The sequence below is a fragment of the Oreochromis niloticus genome, linkage group LG11 (genome assembly GCF_001858045.2).
Source record: "Oreochromis niloticus isolate F11D_XX linkage group LG11, O_niloticus_UMD_NMBU, whole genome shotgun sequence".
Lineage (NCBI taxonomy): Eukaryota > Metazoa > Chordata > Actinopteri > Cichliformes > Cichlidae > Oreochromis > Oreochromis niloticus.
This window is the reverse complement of record NC_031976.2, coordinates 30795191-30821351: the sequence shown is the minus strand read 5'-3', so window position 1 is coordinate 30821351 and position 26161 is coordinate 30795191. Positions and strand designations below refer to the sequence as shown.

Here is a 26161-nt window from a genome sequence, read left to right as displayed (position 1 = left end):
CTATGGACGGTGGAAGGAAGGATTTTTAAAAAGGCAAGGGGGCGGGGTTAAGCCAGATTGCTTGTTGTCATTGAAAATTGGAAAACATACGAAGCAACATTTAGTCTTTTTAGCAACATTTTTGCAGCCCGAAACAGCGCTGTGGTATTAAGGAATATATCTGTTTGATACAATCAAAAGACTCCTGCAGACGACGAGGAGGGAGGGCATCTCCGAGTAACAGGTGAGAGCCGAGGCACGCGGGGGAGGGGGAGGCGCGCGTGAAGTGTGGTGTGAGTCTGTTTTGCGATTACTGTAATGAAATTGGCGAGTTTGTTATCAGTTTATTGGGGATTTTGCTACGGTAGTAGTCCGCAGATAAGAGCAACGTTTTCGCTCATCCTCCCATCATTAGCTGTGAGTTGAATTCCACTGAAGTGTAACAGGTTGCTTTGATATATTACTGTAGTTCTATAATAGTCCCATTCCTGGAGTTTACACACCCTCGAGTTATCTCGGTTAGAAGTTGTTTGATAAGTCTGTTATTTTACTCGTGGATTTTTTTTTTTTATGTTGTTATACTTCAAGAGTTAGATTGCCTTTTGTCACACGTGTGTAACAGGTTAGACTTTTGGGTGCTAGTTTTTTAGTCCACAGAGTAATTCTTCATTACCAAGAAGTTATAACTTCCTCTCATTCCTTTCTCCCTGGTTTTGAGGAGGCTTGATCTTAATTTAAAAGCATAAACACTAATGACAAGTGTAAACCCTGTTATGGTTCAGAGAGGAATGGAAAGTCTAAACAGATTGTGCCCTGGAAGAGCTTTACGGGAAGGATGTGAATGATGGGTAGATAGGTACATGCCTGAATATACAATATTATTCATAATCATTCTGAAAGAAAATTTCCCAACTAAAAAAAACGTGTTGTTGACTAACAGTAGCATTTTAAGAAAAAGCTGGAGTATATCATAGCAGTCAAAGGGCAAAATGCAGGTTATACCCTGGACAGGTTGCTAGTCTGTTGCAGGGCCAACACACCATTCACACCAACAAATTGCCACTTGAACTAATTTGCACATTTTTGGACTGTGGGAAGAAGCCATAGTACAAGGAGAGTCCACATGGATACAGGGAGAACATGCTAATTCCACACAGACTGCTTCAAAAATGGCTTTTCTGCACAACTGTGTCAACCAACATTCATTTCATTTTACTTTAGATCTCCTCAAGTCCATTATATGTCAAAGAAATGATCAAAATATAAAATAACTTAGTATGAAAAACCTAATGCAATTTTTAATGCAATAATCTTTAAGAGCTTTAAAAGGAATCTGGACTATTTCAACCTGTGGGCCTTAGTTTCATTGTTTTAAAAGTCCTAAATATTTAATAAATAGTATGACCAGAGCACTCAGCCTTGCACTCCAGCGGTATCATGACCAAGCTGCTATATCTAAGAGCCAAGAGCATAAAAAATGTCTGCCTGCACAGTTTTTAGTTTTGATTTCCAGGGGGAGTGACGTTAGCTTTCCAGCTTTCCAGTCGATGAGAAATGGGAAAAGGCTTATGGATGAAGAAAATTCCAAACATGTCACAACTGTGTTCTTAGCGCTTCTGTCCTGATGGATATGAAGTATTTAGTCAACTAAAAGTGCTCACAGTTGCTGGTTATAAGTGTCCACTTAAACCAAGCCTACAGTTTTCTCCTACTGTACAAGGAGTCAAAATGCCTTAAGATAGCAAACAAAACCAACAGTCACGATCCATATCACACAGGATTCTGGCATTCTGCTAGTTCAGTCAGCTTAGCAATTCATAAGTCTTCTCCAGTTAAGACCAGTGAGGCAGTTTAGATAGATATTGACCCAATGCAGCCGTACCAGCAGTTCTGCACAGCCCAGTTATTCTGCACCCAGTTTAGAGGGTGTAGTTCTTAAGATTTTACATAAACTAAAACATATACAGTGTTTTTAATACCAGATTTGAATTAACGGTATTGTATGAAATATATCATAGTCACGGTTCTTTTTAATGACTTTGGTGCAAACTGTAGCTTCTTCATAATAAGGGAAAAGTGACTGGAGTTGAGTTGGAGTTGTCTGCTGATTCATAAATCTTATTAAACAAAAAAGAAATTGCAGTTCCATATGTTGCTATAAGTGCTCATAGGGTTTTATTTCATAACTGTATTCATATCAGTGGTCATCGCCAGAGTATTCACTGCTAAGTCCATCACAATTGAATACAAGCTGCTTAAAGCAAGGGCAGAGTAAAGCACATAAGAAGACTGTAACAGTTACAAAAATAAAGGTAGAAGCTAAATAAACATAATTTACTTTTATACTACAGTAATAGGCTCTTTAGCAATATTGAGAATACTTTGGAATGTTATCATAAAACACGAGAAAGAAAAGTGACTATTAATTAGATTTCATCAACCAAAGACTCACTGCGAGTATAATAGTTGGACTAAAATGTTTTTTCCTGAGGCTTGTTCTAATTGAAACTACCAGGATGTAGGTTGGTGTTACATCAGGCATGTGTACTTGTGAGCGTTATCTCAGTGGTGCTTTTTCATGTGGTGACTCACTTCAAGTTTCCGCTGTTTACTGGAATATTGCTGGAACATGTTTATGTCCTCAAGTTTTAATGGCTACCTGACAGTGAGTGCAGAAAGACTCTGTGTCCCTTTTTCTTGCAAAAGTGCTTTTATAAAAGTTGATTTATTTTTGTTTCTTAGAAGGTTTTTTCAGCTCATCTCAGTGCTGACGTTTGTTGTTGGCTGCAAGTGACGTACGGAGCAGTGAAACTGACTCACATGCCTGGACTGGAGTCTGGAAAATGAATGACAAGTAGAAGAACAAACACAACAATTAGGGGTTGTAAGCTCTGTTAACTTATCAAAGTCACTAAAAAGCTTTGTTGTGTTTATTGTTGGTTGTTTTTTGTATCCAGATTAATCAAAATCATTTATTCCAGATGTTTTATGATATCTTTATTTGATTGGAAGGAATTTTCTTTGATTTTCCAAACAGAAAGAGAAATCAGGTTACTAATGTTAAACAGGGTGAAAACAAAATGTAAATATTTTACCAGGGTAGCTACCACTGAAAGTGACAGAAGAACAGTCTGTAATTTACGTCCTGTGCCTTAACACCATGGTAAGATCAATACCTCGCCAATGTCTGCGTATTAAGCTGGATCTGGGAGACGATTAGCTTAGCTTAGTATTAAGACTTGAAGTAGGGGAAAACAACTATCCTAGCCTCTTACAAAGATGAAAGAAAAGCCCTCGAAAACTTGCTAATGAAGACAATGCATGTGGTTGCTTAATCTGTATACAAAAATGTCACGTTATGCTATTTCTTGAGAAAAAGCAACAAGGAGAAATTACTTCAAGATTCAGTTATCGTGTCTGGCTATTGTTTGCTGATATTTGGACTTCAGAGTTTTGACGACAACCAGTCTGACTGTTTCCACCTGTTTCTTTTTGCAATAGCAAGCTCCTTATTGGCTTAGTCACCTTAGTGGTGCTATGTTGGTCATCTAATTTGTTATAAGGAAGAAAGTGGTGTTCATACTTTAAATACTGGTTGTGGCTTATGCAACAGATTTCATGAAAATAATGAACTCTGAGTTTTCTTTTTGGGTTTTGGGGTTTCTTTTACAAATTGAATGGATTTCAAAGGCGAAATGGGCTGTACCATTATAAATTATGCATATACACAAATAATTAGCCAGAGTAACATTTTTCATGGATATATTTAGGCACTGGCAATACTTACTCAAAGTTTGGAAAAACAGTTTGCTCACACAGACTTCAGACACACGTCTTTTTCTAACCTTAGCAACAGAGCTATTGTTGCCTGACCATAAATGGGACTCAGGTTTGCCCAACATCTACCAAAAGAACCTATTGAAGAGTTTGGCATAGCGCAGAAATCTGGCTCATTTGGTTAAAACATTGTTTTTAGAAATTAATTATTATAGAATTCTTGGAAACACATTATAGTTGTTAATGATTTATAGACCGATATTGTCAGCATCAATCAGTTCAAGTCAGTATCATGTAAACATGCATTATTTCGTGCTAAAAAAATATTTTAATATGACCTCTGAACACACTCCTGAATGACTGTTTAGCTGTCTCTTGATGAGTAGAGTATTTGATTGCGTGCAGTCTGATTAGCTATAGACTCTGGGGGAGGGGATAATGTGGAGGGTTACTGTCTGGTTTGGATATTGCTCAAGTTTACCCTCGGCCTCTCTGCTATAGCCATCTGTTGATGGTGTCAAGATGAGCCCATTTATGTGTTTGTGCTTGTACACACAGCAGGGGTGGATTGGCAAGATTAGGGGAGGTGGCTACCTCACACCCCTCCCCCTTCCACCCCTGATGGACCTCCACCTACATTTTGAGGCCCTCAACCTGCTGCATGCCACGCGTTGTTCCACACACAAGAAGACACACAAATAAAGAGGAGGGGATCATGGTTAGGTCTAACCTGCCTAATTCTCTCTAATGGCTTCTCTATTCAGGGATTAACTCCCTATAACCCACACAGACTTTTAGAGGGTCCACCATATACTGGCCTACAGTGTAACAGTCATAGTAGCACACTGTCTCTCTCTCTCTCACTCACACACACACACACACACACACACACACACACACACACACACACACAGACACAAATACAAAGGAAATGGACAATAGCTGATCTCTGCAGTAATTTGGCGAGGCATCAAATGGCCTGTGGGCTTCAATTAAAATGTTTAGAACTCAAGGGAGGACTCGAGGGGAGAGAATGGGGGAAGATGGGAAGGCAGAAGAAAGAAAAGAGGAGGGGGGAAGATTTCGAGAGAAAGGGGAAGAAAGTGTTTAACTTTTATCAGGATGAACTCTTTCTTTGACCCTCTAGGAATTACCAACTTACCATTGTGGCAGGACTTGTGTGTCCCTGACATTCCAGGAGCTATGTTGTCATCTTTTGCCTTGATAGGGTGTCCCAATGCAAACTGGTCCTGGGTGACGAGCAAGACAAAGAGCAATTCAAAAAAAACCTATGAGGAAATATTTAAGGGACCAGCTTATCCTGCCTGGGACAAGGTTTTCGAGACCTCATCTTGGATGCAGGCTTGGGGAGCTCAATGCTGAGCACCTAGTAGCTGACCTTAGCTTTAGGGACCCAAAAGGGCAATGCGGGCCTTCCCTCTCATGTGTTCAACACTTGCAGGACGTGTCGAGGGGTTGGTCGGGTGCATTCTGTGTTGGGTGGCATTTAAGGGCAGAGATACTGGCAGTCTCATCTCCGACTGTTGAAACTAGCCCTTGGGACATGGAAAAGAGCCTGAACTAGTGTTTGAGGTTGAAAGATATTGTCTGGATATAGTTGGGCTCACCTAAAACTGGCAAACAGCAAGGCAACCCAGGAGGGGAAAGTGTTGCTATACTCACACAGTTTATACTGCGAGTGGGATGGTGCTGCCTTCAACCGAGTTTTATAGTTGGGTGGTGGAAGGAAGATTGCAAGGTTCTTCTCAACCCCACTGACACGCCTTCCATAGAGGAGGCAGAGAATAGGACAAGGGGGCGAGATTACTGAAGTAGTTCAACAAATTTTTCGGTGCAGGGCCTGGAGTAAATTGGGATTTACCTGAGTGAGATTCACACTGACGTCTTTAATGAACTGGATGTTGTGTGGCTGTCTTGGTTGATACACCTCTGCAACATTTTTCATGGAGACCCGTGGTGATGCCTACAGATTGCAGAATTGGGTAGTGGTTCCCATCTTTAAGAAAGGACACCAGAGCGTGGTGGATATCATACCCTGGGAAGCTCTGCAGCAGTTGGCAAACCTCAGATTCAGGAGGAACATGACAGATCTCATTCTGATCATGGAGAGCTAAACCAGCTCTTTTCCAGAGTTGTCATGTGTCGGAATTCTGTTCATAATTTTTATGGACAGAATTTCTAGGCAAGTGGCAACAAGGACCATAGACCCACTGACTGTGTGTGTTTCACTTTATAGGGACTTTCTCTTTAGCATCTATGCATTCGTGGTTAGATGTTTTTACTGGCCCAAATAATTTCCAAAATACAAACAATGATGTGTGTTTTCTTTCTAGAATTTAGAAATAAAATAAAATATTTTCAAGGCAAATCTCTGTTGAACCAAACAATTTAAACTGCTGCCACCAATTTATATGAACAGAACTGAAAAACTACTCTTGTCTCCTCTCTGACTTCTCACTAGAACCTGAAAAGGGATTGTAACCTTGGTGTATTTTCACTCTTACCAAACAATCATGTTCATATCCAGATCAGCGATTTAAGAGATGAAAGATCTAACATCTTTCTAAAAATGTAACCAAAGCTAAGTGGAGTTTTAGTCGTCCTAATACTTCCTATCACCTTTTCTGTGAACTGAAACTTGCAAAGTCTTAACACTTAGTGTTGGAAGAAAATCTTTCATAAAAGATGGAGATACATGTTTAGGTGTGCACATATATTTTGGCCATAGAGCATGCAGACTACCAGATCCTGACTGCTATTAGGGGATAAACACAGACAGAGAGGTTGTGGTTTACTCAAAGGAATGTGAGGTGTTAATCCCACATGTATGTCCTGAAACCCACCTTTCTCTTTGTCTCTGTTCTTTCTCTACTCTCCTCTTCTCTCCGCTCTTCCTTGTACTTCCTTGTGTTTTGAAAATTTCTCACAAATGGCAGATTTCAAGAAAACTCAAAGAGTTTAAATGGCAAGCTGAGTAGAAAGTTTGTGTAAGGGGAGAATATGTGTGTGCTCACGCTACTGTATGTGTGAGCATGGTTGTGATAGAGGCCCTCTGTTAAACCAACAGAGACCCAGGAGGTCTTTGGACCCTCTTTTGTCTGTCCTCTCTGTATCCTGCAGGTATGCATGCAGGGCCACTGAGGAAACAATACAATTTAAAAAAGCACATTTCAGTGTGACTTCAGGGTAACTTCAGATACTGCTCCCCACCACCTTCAGATACCCCAAAGCTATATAAATGTCCTCACCCCCTCACAAAGAGTGCGAAGGAAACTTGAAAGGCAAACATAGTCATTTTTAAGTAAATCTTCTATCATAAAAATGATGATGGAAGATAAAAAATGTACTCCTTCGAGTAAAAGAGTGTTTTCTTTTTAATATCTCTTTCTCCTCAAGCTTTCTCTGTCTCATCTGCTCTCTCTCTCTCCCTTTCTGTCGCCGGTTGTTTTGCACAGGGAGGAATTGCTTGGTTGTAAAGCATCAACATGTCCGACAGCTGTGGGACAGATTTGCAGCTGTGTGTGTGTGTGTGTGTATGCTGGGGTCGTCCGTTGGCAGGAAGCAGTAGGCAGCGAGTGATGTGGTCAGACCCTCTGTCACCAGAGACAGAGCGAGAGAGGTCCGATGTCTCTCTCTCCTTCTCTCTCTCTCTCTTGCTTTCTTCTCGTCGTCTTCCTGTTGCTTGTTTTCTTTTCCTGATCATCATTCTTCATTAAAGAAAAAAAAACACAAACAGAAGGAAGCTCATTTAGGCCTCTGAAGGCTGATACTGATGATTGTCAGACTAGTACTCATATCATGTACACATACTCGGTTCCTTTCAGTTTGATGTCAGTCTGCATTGTAGACTAAAAAGTCATACGCTTCGAGACAAGAGAATAATCAAATTAATTGCCCTCAAAAATTCATAGTATGAATGGAGAATTTCTCAGTTAAACAAAAATCAAAATCAAATATAATTTCATTCAGTCTCAATTAAAAAATGTATTCTTGTTTTTTTGTCACACTCATTCTGCATATATTTTTAAAATTCTATTGTGAAGTTCTAATATACTTATCAATTTAGCTTCCAATCTTATACTGACCTACTGAATTTCGTTTCATGGATGAAAAAAAACACTTCTGCAACCTGAGCAAAAAAACGTGAAAATCCTGAGAGGAACAGAGGCTTTAAAAGGGGAAAAGTGATGGAAAAACTAGAGTTAGAGGTCAGTGTGGAAAATCATTTTTGTAAATACAATGTGGAAATCAAAGGGAATGAGGAGAAAACGAGGAGAGGAGGGAGGCGAATGAGTAGGAGGTAAATTGAGGGAGTCAGGGGGACAATTAGATGGGAATTTCCAGTGTTAGTAAGAGAGTGAGCTTTTGTTATAACAAGCCGAATGAGTGAGAGCTGTGCGTTATTTTATGCATGCCACTGAGCTGGTAGCTGAGAAGAGGACGTATAGGAAGAAAAAAGAAAGACAGACACAAAATGTATAGCAAGAGAGAACTGAGCGAAAGCCGTTGTCTTACTTACACCTGTGGACTGTATAAATGATGCATGCATAGCCATCGTAATATCACCCGTTGATTTTGGACTCTTCATTTTGAAAACTTGTTTAAACATTCTGGCTGCTGCTGTCTTAGTTAATTCATTTGCACCAACAGCACCAACATGACAAACACTGTCGAGAAGCAGTGAAGGTGAGGCCTGGCAGACGTCCATTGGTTACAACTGCCGGGGTGCAGACATCTATCAAACTATCCAAAGGCCAAAATCATTTTTGTAGCAGGTTCTTTTTAAATGCTGCAAAGTTGGGCATCTTAAGATATCAAACTATAGCGACCGACTTGGTTTCGGAGCCAGAGTAACTGCAGTTTTTTTGGGCACTTTGCATTGGCTTCATTTTTCCCCGTGTCAACTATAGCCATAAACATCTTACCATTGAGGGCATATTTTACAATAAGCAGCAGAATTATCCCGATGAGAGAGTGTATTGTTTTACTTAGACCTTTGGGTATTATACAGAACAATTTCTCTTTTGTAATCTACAGCCAGTGCCGTTGTAGATCCAGTCTGTCAGCTATTGTCTGATGACTTAACGTCCGGAAGCAAAGACCGATATTTTTGTGCTTCCAGTGAAGCCAGAAGAGATAAGATTTCCTGTTCTGTCATCTACTCGTTGTTTAGGAATGCAGATGTATTAAAAAGTTAAGTGGCTGTAAGGCAATAGTTGTTACAGTTGGTGCACTTTGTTCTTCAAAAGAAATATCTACCTGCATGCAACCAGAGCCTGCTCAAATGTAAAGGGTTACTTGAGCTAAACAATGAACACCAAACCACTTCCAGTGGTAAAAGTTGGTGTTTGTCAGTTGCAGATTGATTATACATATTCATATGCTGATATCTGTTTATAGATATTACCATGGGTTTTAAATGTAACCGCAGTGTTGTCTTTCAGTGTCTTAGTTACCAGTGACATACCCTAACTTTAGTTTATTTGCCTTAATAACAATGTCTTTACATTCAAATCTCCTCCAGAATTACTTTGACCGGTGATGATGGCCCTAAGGAGATAAAGAAGAGTTCCTTACATTTAGATTACAGTGGATACAGCTTTTTGCCCTTAAATTAAACCAGTTGTAATAGCTTGAGTTTGTTCTTTTTGCCCTTTCTTCTTCTTTCCTGTCAGACATGTGCAAGCGCATGTGAGCAAATGAGGCACAATTATTTTTTCTATTAAAACAGAAATTAAGTCATTGTAAAATGTAAAAGAAAGAAAGAAAGTGGAAGAAGCATATGGAGAAAGACAGAGAGCAAGTTATTTGAAGGGGAAGATGCAGAGCAACAGAGAAAGGGTGAGAGACAATAAAAGAGAGAGAGAGAGTACTTTTAAGTTGTTTTGCGAAAGCAGCAAGAGCAAACCAGTCCTGCCCCCTAGAGGTATACGCAAAGTGTGTGTGTGTGTGTGTGTGTGTGTGTGTGTGTGTGTGTGTGTGGGTGGGTGTGTGTGTGTGTGTGAGCGCGTGTGTGTGTTTAGCTGAGGAAGAGAGGGATGTCCTGTGACAGTGACTCAAAGTTTCCTCCCCCAGTACATGCACACACATGCACACACACTCTTACGCACACATATGTTGTTGTTGTTTATTCTTTAAATGCTGTGAATGGACACACTCACAGAGAAACACACTCCCAAACTCAAAAAAAACACACTTACATTCACACATAATCATAATCACTGCAAAAAAAAAAAAAAACAGGCAGGGGGACAAAAGGCTGTGTTTTCAGTGTTGTGTGTGTGTCGGCGTCTCTGTGTGTGTATAGCTTATGGCCTCAGGTGAAAGCGCATGCTGCTTCCTTCCAAAGAAAAGTTGGTGTGTGTGTTAGGAAGGAGAGAATGAGGGGGGTGGAGCCAAGAGGAGGAGCTATAGACTTCTGTCTAGCACATACACTCACTTCAGAGTACACACGCTCGCATTAGTGTGGATATCAGCACCCGGAGCTGGAAGGACAGAAGGAGCGGAGAACTACTGCACCTGTCCCACACACACACGCTATCTTCACAGACATACAGGGAAAAAGGATCTGACCGGACGTCCCTATGTGTGGATGGGACCAGAGTTATACAGTAAGTGTGGAGCATTTGTTTGTATGCTCAAAATTTGTAACACTTTTACTAAAAGATACAGAAGAACAAAGACTGATTTTTTGCTTTTGTATTTTTCGATTTCTTCTTCTTCTTTCAGTTTTAGAGAAACTAAATAAAAAATTCTGAATTTAGAGCAGAAATAAAACTTTAAGAGTTTTTTTTTGTTTGTGTTTTTAAAAAATACTTAATCCAGTTTGATATACTTATTTTAATCTAATTTTCAGCCTTGTTTAATCTCATTTTCAGCCTTGTTTTCTGAACATTAGTACGATTTTTAATTAGAAATTTGAGGTTGCAGCCAACGTGACTTCATTTTTCTAATAAGATTTTTCTTAAAATGGTTAGCTGCTGCTGCAGTTCCTTTTACTAGTTTGAAAAACTGAGGTATTACAATATTTGTTTAGCAGCTCAGTTAGGGATGACATTTTCACATATTTGACATATTTTCTACATATTTTTACAAATCAATCATTGCTTGTTCATAGAAACGTGATTTTTGTTATAACTGTATTGTTTTTTCCTCATATGAATTTCAGAACAAAACAGTTCTTCATTTCTGTTTTTTTTTTAAAAAGTTTTTAGAATTTAATGTTGTTATTTAATGTCATTTTAATTTGAAATCTGGCTGCCTGTATGCAGATTCGCCTTTTATATATTTTTCAGTTGCTCTACATGTGCAAACAGCGAATTGTTTCTTGGTTCTTGGTTTCACTATTAGTTTTCAATGTTGCAGCTGTTATGCAAAGAAGATTCTGAGTTCTGCAGAGAGCTGAAATGTTGTATTTTCATAACTGATCACTTTTAAGTGCTCTTCATTTTAATAACAAATTGGGCAGAACCTTTTGTTCGCTTGGCGTATCCTCTGTGGTAAAAAATCCACCCACTGATTGGGAAAAATCTCTCTCACTGGAGTTTTTATTGTTTTCCTAGTCAAAAATTCGATTTTGTGGTTTTAGGTACTTAAATGTAATTTGGGTGATTTGCTTTGTTACAGCCTGGCAAGTCAGACTGTTACAGTCAATATACAGACTCTTTAAGATTCAGGGTTTAGAGACTACTTTTTGATTGCAAGTCTGGAACAGGAAAGTCAGTTGCATTGGTCGCAAGTGCTCAAAAGTGTTGTCTTCTATAAAAGTGTTGCAATTTAAAAATCTAAGTCTACATTTTCAGTCACTAAGGGTGTTTATAGAGTTTATCTTCATGTGTCACTTTGTTCTCTGTGTGCTGACTGTTTAAACAGAAAGTTGTTGAATGTGAGGGAAATATTCTTTTTTGTGGCTTCAGAAGAATTTGCAGACCTGAGTGTGGTCACTGAAGATCTGCTGCTTTCTGCTGCTTTCTGCTGCTCTGCGTGGGACAAGCAGCATGTTTGTCCCTTTGTGGATATCTGCCTGTCCCTGTATGTGTGTGTGGGATTGTCTTGGGTGGGATCACGTTTGAAGTTTTGTTTGCGCTGCTGTGGCCCCCCAAATGGAAAAGTTTTGACGCTCCCTTCCTCATCACTCCCCCGTCCATTACTAACATACATACACACACTCAGACACACACACACACACGCTGGGAGTCGGGATGATTTGCCGGTTCCGCTGCAGTGCCACTCTGCTTCCAATTTTAGCTTCATTCAGACACAGACAGCATTTCCTTCCTCTGTCTTCAACCCCAGGGAGAGACACGGAGGAGGGGGAATGAAGAGGGAGGAAATACGGAAGATGTTAGCGTCACATAATCTCAGTAGATTCATCACATTATCCAGCAAAGTCCAAATTTCTTACATGTATAAGCTAGTTAAGCTCCAAGTTGCAGTGTCGTTGTCTTTTCGAGTCAAAGCACGGGAGAAAACAACTGCAAAGAAAACATGAAAACTTTCTTTGTTTCAGGAAAAGAAAGAAAGTCAGAGACAAAGAGGTCACTTGGAAAGTTTGCTCAAACCGTTAATAACTTTTTTTTATATTGTTCATTTAAAAAACAGGTCGATTTTTTGAGGCTCAAGCATAGAACTTAGTTACGCTTGATCTTATGTAAAGGGGAAAATCTCACAGACGGCGCAACTTGTAAAAACTACACACAGTTCTTCATATGGTTTGGGATTTTCATAATCATATTTCGTCACTATCTGTGAGAACACAAGCTCAGTTCCTCATCAGTTGCTTTTCGTTAGTGCGCTTGATCGTTGTCCCTTGAGGTATCGTACGCTCCTATATCAGCCTGAGTCATGTTCAGTTTCACCTTGAAGACATCACTCAGTTCTGATAACAATTAAGCTTTGTAATACAAACACCAGCAAGACCAGAAGGGCCAGTTCAGGCGATTAATATGATTGGGACTGTAGTCAAAGGAATAAATTACTACAATGCCAGATTAGGAGTTTTATTTGGCAAATGGTATGCATTTAGATTATTAGATCGTTATTATTATTAAAATGAGCTGGTCTTTACTAGAGTCATGACAAAATGAAGACTGGAATTTTGTGATTTTCCCCCCTAATTGTTTCCCAAATTAGTTAACATTTAGTCTAAATAGTTGACAAGACAAGCAGCTTCCTGTCTTTCCCTCAGTGTGCATGTTCATTTACGCGTGTGTGTAAGTGTGTCTATATGTGCGTATGTCTGTGTGCGTGTGACTGTAGCATTAGTCAGACCCCCTCCTTTTTCACTGAATCACCACACATAATAATCACATCTCTTCCTCTCCTCTTTGTCTTTCCTGATCTCTTCTTTCGGAGTTTATCTTGCATCATTCCAATCCTTTTCTTTCTTTCTTTCCTCTTATCATTTCCTCCCATATCTCCTTCTCTTGTGGTAGTTTTTCCCACCACTCCCACTCTCTACTTTCTCTTTTTTTCTCTTCTTTAACTTTCTTTTCTTTTTCTTATTTGCCTCTTGCTGTCCCTTCTTCCTTTCTGTTGCTTTTTTACCGTCTGTCTCGATTGATCTAGTTTCCTTTTCCTTTCTTCCATCTACTCGGCTTTCTTTCTCCTACTTCTTTCTATTTTTGTTTTTCACTTGCTGAGCTTTCATTAGTGGAAATATTTAGATAAAAGTGATCAGAAATAACCTTTTTCGCTCTTGCCTTTTCCTGTCTGTGTCTCCCAACCAGGCGACCTCTCATAGCTCGGCCATGTTGACCAGTGAGGGGGCGCACACCATGGAGCAGGACGACGCACGCCACGGAGCCAAGATGGCTTCCTCTGCAACCAGCACAGGCTCAGGTGGAGCGGGCACGATGACAGATACCGACGTCGACATGGAGGAAGCAGACATGACACAGTGGACAGAGGCAGAGTTTGAGGAGAAGTGCACGTATATTGTCAAAGACACGGCATGTGAGGTGGGCCCAGACGGTGATGCCATGATGATGTCGACGACCAGAGCCGAGGCTTCGCTACCCCGTAACTTGGCCTTCAAACACCTGGCTGGCAGCAAGGAGGTCAGACTCTCTCTCACACTCAAACACTCACACATAGGCACATGCTGGCAGACAGACAAACTTTCTCTCCAGCCAGAATATTTCATACACATTGAGGCAGAGAAAGGCATCTGTACAAACACACAAATGTGAGTCAGACATGGGTCATGTAATGAAAAAGGGGTCAGGTCTCATAAAACTGCACACACACACACACACACACACACACACACACAGAGGCATGTATGTGTGCGTGGGTGTGTGAAACATCAGAAACAGATTTGACTTACAGTGCTGTTTTATCAGCTTGTATCTATCCATGAAAAGGATTGTGTCATCTGAAAAAAATTATGGCGCCTTGATCGCAATTGTTTCAAGTCATAAAACTACTTGAAATACCGAACCATGCAGGCAGGGGGCACCATCGAGCCTCTCATTCAACACAGTGCATCAAACTGTTTCCGTCTGCTCGTCTTAAAACTGCTAAATGAGAAAGTGTCAGAGTGTGATTTGAGCTTTGATCACTCGAATGCTTCATATGAAGTATTTCAAGATTTCCTATCCTGTAAATAATTCTTCTTTACTAACCAGTCGCCCACTAGATGATTTTAGATAAGCTTAAAGTAATAGATTTTTTTTTCACTGATCTAACTGGGGGTGGCAAAGTCAAAATGTCAACAGGCAATGGTTGAAACTTGATAACAGGGAGTGTGCACAGAACCACCATGACTCTTAGAGTGATAAGACTGGTTTGCAGCTTTCAAGGGTTAAAAAGCATTTAATAATGTTCCAGAAAACAAATCAGATATCCAAGTGACTAAGAGCACAAATAAGCAGTTTTTAAAAAAGCAACTGGTTTCCACTTCATAGATTGTCACAGATAGGACATTTTAAAGTAGAAAAGCCACAGCACTTCTATGCTGTGTTTCAAGGTATTTTAAAGATGCATGACTGTCGCTCAGAAAATGTCAGTTTTGGCACTTGAGGTTCCCAGTAAAGCTTCGTGATGTCATCGATTTTTTTCATCAGCCGATTATCAGGGGGAAGCTGAAGAGAAGTTTACAAGCTGATATTCTATCAGATAATATTTAATGGATCTCTGAGAGGAAACAGGGAAAGGCTGAGGATGGCAGTTTCTAGAAAGAGAGCTACATTCTGTTCAAAGAGAGAGAGAGAGCTTTGTAAAAGCCTGTTAATAAGTTGGGTTTTTTTTAAATCACATGCTAACACATTTTCATGTCTGGTCCTATTGAGAGAAAAAGGGGAAAATGGGGATTTCCCATGTCATCAGGGAACAAGGGGGTTTGGGAAAGACTTCTGTTTGTGTGGGTTAAGCATGAAGAAAATGTGTGTGAGTGCGTTTCTCTACCATCCATGGCTGGAGCCAAACGTCTAGTCGCCACATAATCCCTCGCTTTTCTTCTTCTTCCTTTTCTTCTTCTCGCCTCTTGCTCTTTGATTGAATCAGATGACAGAGTGAGAAAAAAGGAGAAACACAGTTGTTGTTTTTTCTTTTACCCAAGTATCTGAATGGTTCCTCTTGAAGCATGTGAAGTGGCAGTGGTTTTGGTTTGATGTGGCAAGCAGTAGAGGTGTAAGGAGAGAGACAGAGGGAGAGACTCGAAGGAAGAGATTTTAGTTTTGTCTTCAGCCATTTGCAGTCACACACCAACACACACGCTCCAGATGAACTCAAGTGTGGAGCTGGTTCATTAATCATCGTCTCTGTTGACAGCTGGTTGATGCTGTGTGTCTGAGTCTGTATCTGAAATAAGACTTAATGAGACTTAATGATATGTACTACAGATGGATGTGCAGATATTATGAAAACACATATTCCATACACCTGAACGTCCTCTTCAAACATTTCAGACTTCATCATCATCACGCAATCCACTTCAAACATCCTGTTTGGCCTTGATGTGTTTTTTCCTAACCTGTCTATATGTGCATGTCATCGTGCAGGTGGCTGGCGTGTGCAGCAGGGAGTACATCCCCAAAGGAACTCGCTTCGGTCCCCTGGTGGGCGAGATCTACACGGCTGACAGCGTCCCCAAAGACGCCAACCGCAAATACTTTTGGAGGGTGAGCGCAAACATCAAAAATACACACAACAGCAGAAACACATACTTCCTCAGAAGCCGGAGAGACCCCTTCCTGTGACGTCACGCACATCTAAAGTCAGTCACCGAACAGGAAATTGGGTTTGCTGTTTTCTGTGTGTGTGAGTGTGTGTGTGAGTCTGTTCAAGGAACGGAGATGAGGATGTGATGTCAGCGTATACAAATAGCATGTCACACTGCCGTTCCTGTAAGTCCACACACACTGACACACACTGTTCGCCAGAAGACGCTCCATCACTACCAGTAACTGGCAGTGCGACTGCATACACTCAAAAACCATCTACCTGACCACCGCCTACACAGTGTGTGGTGTGTGTGTGTGTGTGTGTGTGTGTGTGTGTGTGTGTGTGTAGTATGTGAACCTAACCACAGTTCCATTCATGCTCATATCTCACTTTCTCACACACACACACACCAAGCCAAGAGAAACGAGTTATTAAGATAGAGAACGAGAGAGACAGAGAGAGAAAGGGGGAGGAGAGGCAGAAAATGAGTTGGTCTTTCCTTTCCCTTTTCAATATAAAAGAGGATCTCCTCCTCCTCACCACTCTCTGTCTGTCTCTGTCTGTTCTTCTGGCTCAAAGAGATGAAAGTGAAGAGAGGGAAATGGTAAGGAATGAAACCATTAAGAAAGAGGCAAGAAAAGAATTAAGATGTATGTATGCGATGCAGTTTATAACCAGTGGTGTCTGCTTGGTGGCAGCTACTTCTTTGCTACATGATAAGTAAATTATTTGGCTTTATTTTTAATTACTTCAATCAAGTATTCTGACAAACATGCAGTTGTTTTAACTTGTTGAGTTGATTTCTGACTGATTTTTTTTAATTGATGATTGCTTCTTTACCAGCATTTTAGCCAGTTGTTTAACTTCTTCTCCTAATTTTGCTAGTTCACTATTTAATTAAGAGATATTGCTACTTATTTAGATATTGGCTTTGTTAGCTACTTAAATTAACTGACCTGTTTATTCATCAAATTGCTAGCATTGTAATTAAGATGTAATAAGTGAAGGAGGGGGTGAAATGAGAGGCTTTTTGCATGTTACTGCTTTGTTTCTTCTCACAAGACCTGAATAAGCATAAAAAAGGAACAAAGGAAACGGAATTTATATTATTCTTCCTTTTTTCTGTTAAATTAACTTCAGTGTAATCTTACATTCAGGCAAATTAACTCGCGATTATTTTTTCTTCTTCTCTCTTTTTAGATTTATGTCGATGGGGAGTTTCATCACTTTGTCGATGGCCTGGATGAGACTCGCTCCAACTGGATGCGGTATGTGAACCCGGCCCACTCGGCAGCAGAGCAGAACCTGGCGGCGTGTCAGAATGGCATGGAGATTTACTTCTATACTGTGAAGCCTGTCCCAGCTGGTGCCGAGCTGCTTGTCTGGTACTGCCACGACTTTGCCCGACGCCTGCACTACCCACCGTCTGGGGAGCTGATGATGCAGAAACTTAGTAAGTTCCTGTGATTTGACATTTTTTGAAACCACAAAGTTGATGAGTAGAAGTACTGACATTCACTGGAACATTAATCATTAATTTTTCTTTCTGAAGTTAAACATAATTCATTATCTGACATCTTGTGTGGTTAAAACTTACTACAGCATTCACTTGCTGTGAAAGAGCAGGATGCATTATTACTCGCCTGACGCACTGACCACCGCACATGAAAAAAAACATGAAATCAATAGTCAGTGTAGGTGTGTTTGTCTTGACTGTGTCCTGTCGCCGCTCTTAAACCCTAGCAGTGTTTTTGAATATAGCTGTGTCTCCTTCCTCTCTCAACATTAGCCTGTCATTATCTCTCTCTCACACACACACACACACACACACACACACACACACTCAAAAGTACAAGACCAACAACCTTTCATCTCTGTCAGTATCATCGTTGTATTTTTGCGTGTGTGTGTGTGCTAGTGACAGTGTAATTACACAGACAGGGGATACGGCCCCTAATGCCACAGTCTTACACGCTTAAAGACCCGCTTTTAACATAAAAGCTCGCACACACGCACACACGTGCACGCACAAAACCTCGATCAACCTCTGCAGAAGAGTCGGAGAGTGTCAAGCAAGACTGCGTGTTTTCGGTGACCTTTTGACGGGAAAAACTTGCTCTCATAAGAGTATATACAAAATGCACATTAATAAGTATTAATCTTTAAAAAGAGTTCTCAAATATTTGTGCTTTATTTCATACTAACGGTATTTAACTGATCAGTCTAACCAATAAAAAAGCTTAATCTCCACCTTTAAAGACGGCCGACTAACTACGCTCATTCACTGTAGTGGAGCTGATCAAAGGGAGAGCGAGCTAAGAGAAAAACAAAGGCAGAGAGTGGGAGCAGAGTGGTTTCCAGGTGTGACTGCAGGCTAATAGTAGTGTTAAGCTGGCAGAGGAACTAGCACACCCAGCCAGAGTGACTCCACTGCCCAGGGAAAAATGCGCATGACCTGGGGCACAGAGGCAGGAGGTACCCACGATCCCTCTGCCTGCCTCCCCTCCCCGCAACTCAGCGTGTGTACAGTAGAAGTGTTGCCTTTAATTAGGCTCCCCTGTCAGTTAAGCCCCACAGGCTTTGTTGACCTACCAGTGACTTGAATACCGATTCTTACCTGCAGCAGAAACAGTTGTTTCATTTGACTCCATTTTTGCCTTGGAGCTACCACACAAGTTTCTAGCCCTTTTTCATTTTTTTTTTTAACTTCTACTGAGCTTTCATTCCTAAGATGAGTAAAACATTTGACTGTTGGTGTTGCCCACTACAGTTAAGCTTTACAAACGGAGTCAGAAATAATGTCATTGGCTGAGTAAAACGAAGAAGAAAAACCACAATCTTTCTGACTAAGTAACGTTAAACTGAAACTCAGTTTAAAGGGCAAAAGGTAAAAGAAGAGGAAGCTGCTTTGATGAATCTTAATAGTCATGCTGCGCACTGAATGTAATACCATCAAGTCATCGAAGTTTATTAGTGATTTTAGTCTATTTAAAGTTCCTTTACCGGCATCGACTCTTGTAAAAGATTATTTTTCACCGATTTGCTGCTTGAGGAAGTGGACCCATTTTGTTCGCTACTAATGCAAGTAGACGCGGCCAAAGTGATCCGATTAAATACTAAATAAAGTCCAAGTTAGTTGGTAGGGTAGCTAGTTAATGCAAATGTCCCCGATGCCAATAGGCACTAGATAACCATTATAAACTAACTCTTTGCAATAATTTGGTAGCCCTACCCACTAGATTATTTTGGGCTTCAAACCGTTATAGAGAAATTAGTCTACACTGCAAAAACTAAAATCTCTGATACCGCCCACTAGATTCTCATCAAAGTGTTGCGTTTTGCTCTTTGTAAAATGTTACGTGCGTCCTTAAGGAGGCACTAGAGCTACTGATCCAAACCGAGCGACAACCTGTATTATATTCCCGAGGAGCGCGACGATGACAGTTGTTTGTATCATATTTTTTCTTTCTGGTTTTAGCTCTTTCTAGCGCAGTCATAGCAAAACCAGACATATGTGTGTGTTTAAGTGTGTTGAGCAAAATGAGTGGGCATGCACCACAGTTTTACTCCCTCACTTTCTCCTTTTTCTCTTTTTGTCGCTGTCATATGCGCTCTTGAAGTGTTAGCGCTGGAGAGCACCTGTCATCCATGTGTGTGTGTGTGTATATACGTTGTGTTCAAAGACACTCTCTCTTCCCACACACACACACACACACGCACACAGTCAGGAGCGTGACATGCCACCACATTTACAGCCACCCTTTTCATCTCAAACACATGCACACAAGCTTGCTGCTCATGTGTGTGTGCAAGCGTGTCAGCCAATCGCGCTGATATATTTGCCACTTAAAAAGACTAGAAAGAAGGTGGAGGAGGGAATGAGGGAGGTAGAGTTGCACCTCCCACCCCCCTCTGTTGACTACTTGAACTTCCTGGCAGAAGGGCTGTGTTGACAGATTGATATCTCCAAGATGGCTGCCCTGTTTGTTTTTCAGAAGAGGGATGGAGGGAGGAGGTAGAGAAGGAGGAGTAAGGCTAACTGATAACCTCAGTGTTTACACACTGTCGCTATACTGCTGACAAAAGGGTCACTGACTATGTGTGCAACTGTGAGTGAGGGGCTGAATCAGGAGGAGTTGAGCAAATTTCACCAGTACTGGCACTTAGGATTAACTTTGACGTGCTCCGTCTCTCTCTCACACACACACACACACACGCCTGCAATCACACACACGCATGTCCCTCTGGGCGACCTCGTAGTAAAAACTTGACTGCCCTCTAAATGAGCTTATAGGTAATACACAACGGCATTTTAAGAGCCCATCTGTGGCAATTTAACAGCCGAGATGTGCTGCTAACTGACATCCCGGGGCTTTTAGAGTGTATGTGAGTGAGCTCGCCTCCTAATCTACTCTTTCATCATACTGAGAAGACAGTAGGTGCGAGTGAGTGAGGAGGAAGCGCTTTAATTTAACCTTTGACCCGGAAACAATAGCAAGTGGCCAGGAAAATGAGGAGAGCGGGAGCTTGATCAAACGTGTGTGTGTGCTGTCCAAAAGTGGAAGAGTCAACAAATCAGACAGAGGCCTTTGTCTGGAGGCGCCTCTGTGTGTGTGTACCTTGTCACATGGTGTAGGTGTGTATGTGTGTTTATGGAGGGCAGGTGGAGGCCAAGCTTTTTCTTAGCATATCTTTAGCAGGAAACCTTCCATCAGCCCTCTCTGTCGGTCTGCCACCATTTTGATTTTATCTTGATTTTATAGACACACACACAGAATGTCTAAAGGGAGCTGTCACGCCTCACTTCCCGTCTTTTGGCCCCAGCCTCGCACCCCCCACACTCGTTCGTCAAATCTGTCACGCTAATTGCCCCACTGAGTTACTAATGGTGTTTCTTAACACAGAGTTGCGCACATCTCTACTACAGAGATTTTTATGTTCTTATAAAGAAGTTGTGATTTAAATGTCAAATCATGAGGATCCTATTTTGATTTGACAAACGCCTCCCTGACCTTTTTTTTTTCTCTGTCTGTCCCTTCAGAGCAGTCTATTTTGGAGGTAAAGCAGCAGCAGGTGAGCAATGAGGAGCATGTGCAAGAAACATCCAGCCCGTCCCCTGTCGCAGTGACCCCCACCCCACCAAAGAAAGAACACAGTGTCCTTTCCATTTTGCGTGGCACCTCATCTTCGTCGTCCACAAAGAGGGAGCCCAACCGGCCGCTTCCCACACGTCCACGCTGTGCCGACAGCCCCGATCGTCTCCTATACCCCCGTGCCCTCTACCCACCTCTCAGGCCCCACCCTCAAATATCTGAGGACTTCCTCAATCACAAAGCTGCCCGCCTTGCTTACCCTTCAACTCACTCGCCTGGCAACCAGTCCTCAGCCACACCTAGCCCATCAGCAAGGAGCAGCCCAGAGAGCAGCCCTCACGGGAGCCCCTCTGGTGCAGCACCATCGCCTGCTTCTTTCTATCCCACCGGACTGGGAACCTATCCTGGTTATTCCCCACCATCTGCCCCCCTCTCCTCTCCCTTCTACCCTCCAGGGGCCCCTTACTCACGTTACCTTATGCCCCATCACTATCCTCTCCCTGGTGGTGGCATCCCTACTGTAGGAGCAATCTTTCCCAGGATGTATCCCCTCTACAGCAACCTCCTGCCCCATCATGTACCCCTCCTGCCTTCTGAAACAGGGAGGCGCTTCCTTATCCCTGACCCTGTGCATCCCTCCTCCATTTCTGGCCACAGAGACTTCCTCCTTCCAGGGCCCACAAGTGCCTTCTCAGCTGCTACTTCTCTGAGAGACACAACAGGTCCTCACAGCACTTATCCCAGGCACCCTCACTCTCATGGTTCAGCCCACGCTCCCTCCAGCGGCTCCCCGACTGCAGGCACAGCACCTCCCAGTGAGCAGGTGCCCACTAAGCCTACCTCAGCCCTGCTGGGCAACACCAGTGAGCGTTGTCCCGATGATGAGGCAATTAACCTGACCAAGGTGAAGCGTGGTGCAGGCTCAGCAGGCTACAAGGCACTGCCTTACCCTCTGAAGAAGCAGAATGGCAAAATCAAATACGAGTGCAACGTGTGCAGCAAGACCTTCGGACAGCTGTCAAACCTGAAGGTAGGTTTTGGCTGTCAAAGTCATGTGTTTTTAGCTTATTATTAGTCCTGCATGCTTTTCAAATTACAATTTTGTAATTAGCATGTAGAGAAGGTTTTGGACTAGGTCTAAGCTGATTTTTTTTTCTCTTCTTGTCACGCAGGTTCATCTTCGCGTCCACAGTGGGGAGAGACCTTTCAAATGTCAAACCTGTAGCAAAGGCTTCACCCAGCTGGCTCACCTGCAGAAACACTACCTGGTCCACACTGGGGAGAAGCCACATGAATGTCAGGTGAGAAAATATCACATTTATTGCTTTACCAGAGTGCTAATGAGCATAGATGACTGTTAACTGGTGGGTTTCTACAGGGTTCTGACATCATTTCTTTTTTTGCATCTCATCATTCAGGTTTGTCACAAGCGCTTCAGCAGCACCAGCAACCTGAAAACTCACTTGCGCCTTCACTCAGGGGAGAAGCCCTACCACTGCAAACTCTGTCCTGCTAAGTTCACCCAGTTTGTCCACCTTAAGCTGCACAAGCGCCTGCACTCCCGCGAGCGTCCACACAAATGCCCCCACTGCCATCGCCACTACATCCACCTGTGTAGCCTGCGACTTCACCTGAAGGGCTATTGTTTGGCTGCAAGCTCCAGCTCTGGAAGCCCAGCCATTTCAAGCCAGATTGCCTTGGAGGAAGTGCACCGCGCCAATGAGGAGATTGAGCGCTTTGACGTCAGCGAACACGCTGAGCGACTGGAGCAGTTGCAGGGAGGGGTGGAGATGGAAGCCATGTTGGAGAAGCAGGTTTTGGGGATGCTGTGGAGGGAGACTGACATTAAGTCCTCCCACTTCCATCCCCACCACAAGAGTAACGCCACTGAGCTTCGGTCTGCAGGTTATGGTGCGTACGAGTCCCCAAACGAGACGTCGGTCATCAAGATGCGGCACAGCAGTCCCATCCCCCCACTTCCTGCTAACATAACTGTCAAGCAGGAATCAGAGGATCACGCTTAAGTGACCTTTTGCACCTGAGAGACATAGAGCCAAGACTGCATGGTGGACTGGGTTGCCAGGAGCAACAACTGTAAATATGTCTACCTGGTTGTCATGAGTAGTGACATCATGACCACTCCAGGGTTTAAACCTATCAGGGACTCACGTACTCAGGGCTGCACTGTCCCATGACTACTTAATGGTTTCAGCATTTATTATACTTAGAGACAATCATGTACACAGGATTTACCTGTAATGTTAATAATATAATGCTTTTATCATTATTGTTCTTGTATTATTTTGTTTTTAATTTCAGATGTCCATGTTTTTTTTGATCATTTTGTTGTTATATACTTAATTTATTTTACTTTTATTTGTTGTCTTCAAAAGCAATATGTGGAAGGGATGGTTACATTGATTTTCTAAAGTTTTTTTTTCCTGTGGCCATTTCTCTGTAGATAGTCGCTCTCGCTATGCATATATCTGTCTTGTGACCTCTGACCTATAGAACAGGGGTATCCATTCTTCAGGGTTTTGCCTATTTAAATGTAGAAACCAATAATAGCAGGTTGAAAGGCTTAAGAGAGCTTGCCAAAGCGTGGCAGAGCAATTTGTTAATTTAGAAAGAAGACGTTTAACTCAGCCCTGCTTAATAACTTCTCTACGCCCTTTTCTGATGCCTACTTAATTTAAATGAAAGAAGAAAGGGCATTTTTTTGTATATTTTTCACAACGGTTACCTCAGTGTGGATGCGATGAGTGTGTGTCTGCGAGTGTTTGCATTTAAAAGGACAGCTGAAGATGGGAGTTTTGTATTTATTTGCTTTCTTTTGCTACTTGAAGAAGAAGAACCAAATCGAACTGGAGTGCAGCTCTTCATGTGGTCCAAAGAAGAGGCACAGCCTGCTCAACGTGTAGCACATAACAGACTTGGGAGGCTGGTAAGCCACCTCCGTCCCCTCGTCCCTCCTCTTGTTTTGTTTTATCTTCTATTTAACGTTGTCAACACCCAACAGAGATGTGAACGTCCTCACATTTAGGGATTTACAGTTGACACCAGAAACCAAAGTTGACTTGGCTTTCATTTTAAATGCGCACCAAAAAAAATGGAAAGATCCAAACAAAGGAAGAAGGACTTGAGAAATCAAAATGCTGAAGAAGGGAAGGGATGATGTATTTTGTGTTCACTCTTTAGCTGTGGTCTTTCGTTGTGTTTCATGTTTTTGATTTTATTGTCGTTAATGTTATTTGTTAATACTTTGGTTGAGAAACAATGGCCCATTTCTTCAACCCTGCCCGTCCACCGTCTCGTTAACGAACTGGCCTACACCAAAGCACCTCGGCCTTCCTTCATGCACTGGCCCCCTCGTCCTACTTTATATCTTCAGTGCCGATGCTCATACCACTCACACTTTGTACAAGATATCTGAAACTGGTCATAATGGCATTAAGACCCAACTTAATGTTACTACAACGGTGCAACTGTGGTTTTCGTTAGCAGTTACATGCCAACACCCTGATCTCCGTAGCTTCCTCCTCTGTTTCATTGTCTTGCTCTCTAACTAATGTTCGACCAAAGTGTGTCTTTGTTCAGAGCTTTAACTCCAGAGGTGATACCCTTAAAAACTGTCTCTGTTTACATTCTGTTTACATAGTTATTTATGAGCGAATATGTCAAAATGTGTAAATTATGATATAAATCTTCACTGTTGAAATCTAAACGATATGGCTCTGTGTGTCTTATTTTCATTTGGGTTTTGGAAAACAAAACAGTAACTATACACGAACTGTACAGAAAATCTGATAAAAGGTGAATAGCAATGCTACCTTGAGATTAATATTTTATAATTGTATTACCATCTGAATTTATAGCTGCATGTGCTATAATTGCAGCATATATTTAATCATCAAAAAATACTTCATACAATCACTACTTGAAGGTACATCACTATATATCTACAAGTTATATCCCTGCCTAAAAGAAGCAGAAAAAGCTACTTACAATTGCTTTTAATGGCCAAATGAACGTATAACCTGAAACCTTAAATCTATTTTCAAAGCATAAACTGAAATTTTCATTTAATATGTCCTGAGATTCTGGAAATTTCAAAGTAAAACAGGAAACATGACAGGCACAGACTAGACACTGAACTAAACCTAGGAGCAAACTCTTAACCAGAATAACACTGAAACTTAGGATTACAATATTCAAAACAGGACAACTAATAAACCATAATACAGAAAAATACCAATATACAAAAAACTGAAAATGCTGAGTCAAAATGACCCAGAACTGTGACAATGTCATTTTAAGGCACTGTGAGGTCTCTCTCAGACTCCTTCACACCTATGAGCTGGCACAGTTCACTTTTAATATCAGGTAAAGGTACTTTTCTGTACTTTTCACAACAACTTTGCTATAGTACATTTCCCACCAAACAGTACACATAAGCACACAGTCAGATACATGTTCTTATATCTGTTCATGCATACTTATATATATGCATTTAAAGAAAATCTACCGGTAGTCTACAAAAATGAGTTATCATCAGACAGGATAAAGATATTCTCAATGTTTAGTCCTGACGTGTGCAAAAGCAGACACTGAGACCTCGGAAACAATGACACAGACACCCATGTTCTTGGTTTTGAGTGGGCCTTTTAAGGCACTGCGTGTCCTTTCCTTGATTTGTCACAGTGCTTCTTTCGGACAGTTAAATTAGTATGACCACGTATTGTGTATATGACTGTTGACTGGTCATGCATTATGGTTTTCAGGTGGCTTAGTATGGCATATGGAGATTACAGAGATCACTTTTGTTTTAAAACGTAATAATGCTGATGTAGCCCCTTTCTCGTTTGTATATTTAAGATGGTGACCTCACACTGCACATTTCCGACCACAGCCCTGCTCAACTTCAACCTGAGTAAAGGTCTAACCATCCAGATTAACTGAAAACACCTGCATGTGTATGTGTGTGTGTGTGAGAGTGACTGTTACTTTCATTACAAGCAGAGCTCAGTCATAGATGAAACCCATCAACTAAGAGCAGTAAAAGATGACGTCTGAACATTAAAGGAAAGGGCAGCCTAAAGAAAAGAGCTATATTAAGCAAACAGCTG

General features: G+C 41.6%; 1 protein-coding gene across 2 annotated transcripts; it reads left to right on the top strand.

Moving 5' to 3' along the window:
• The first annotated feature begins 72 nt into the window (after positions 1-72).
• prdm1a (PR domain containing 1a, with ZNF domain) lies at positions 73-24759 on the top strand. 2 transcript variants are annotated; one of them, XM_005455164.3, is made up of 7 exons: positions 73-223; positions 13506-13835; positions 15780-15899; positions 17143-17395; positions 20984-22065; positions 22208-22336; positions 22454-24759. In XM_005455164.3, exons 2-7 carry the CDS (start codon positions 13527-13529, stop codon positions 23057-23059), a joined length of 2499 nt encoding a protein of 832 aa, XP_005455221.1. In that variant the 5' UTR covers positions 73-223; positions 13506-13526; the 3' UTR covers positions 23060-24759. The 2 variants fall into 2 exon arrangements, with proteins under 2 accessions (XP_005455221.1, XP_005455220.1); XM_005455163.4 differs by lacking the exon at positions 73-223 and adding an exon at positions 10144-10388.
• The last annotated feature ends 1402 nt before the right edge of the window (positions 24760-26161 follow it).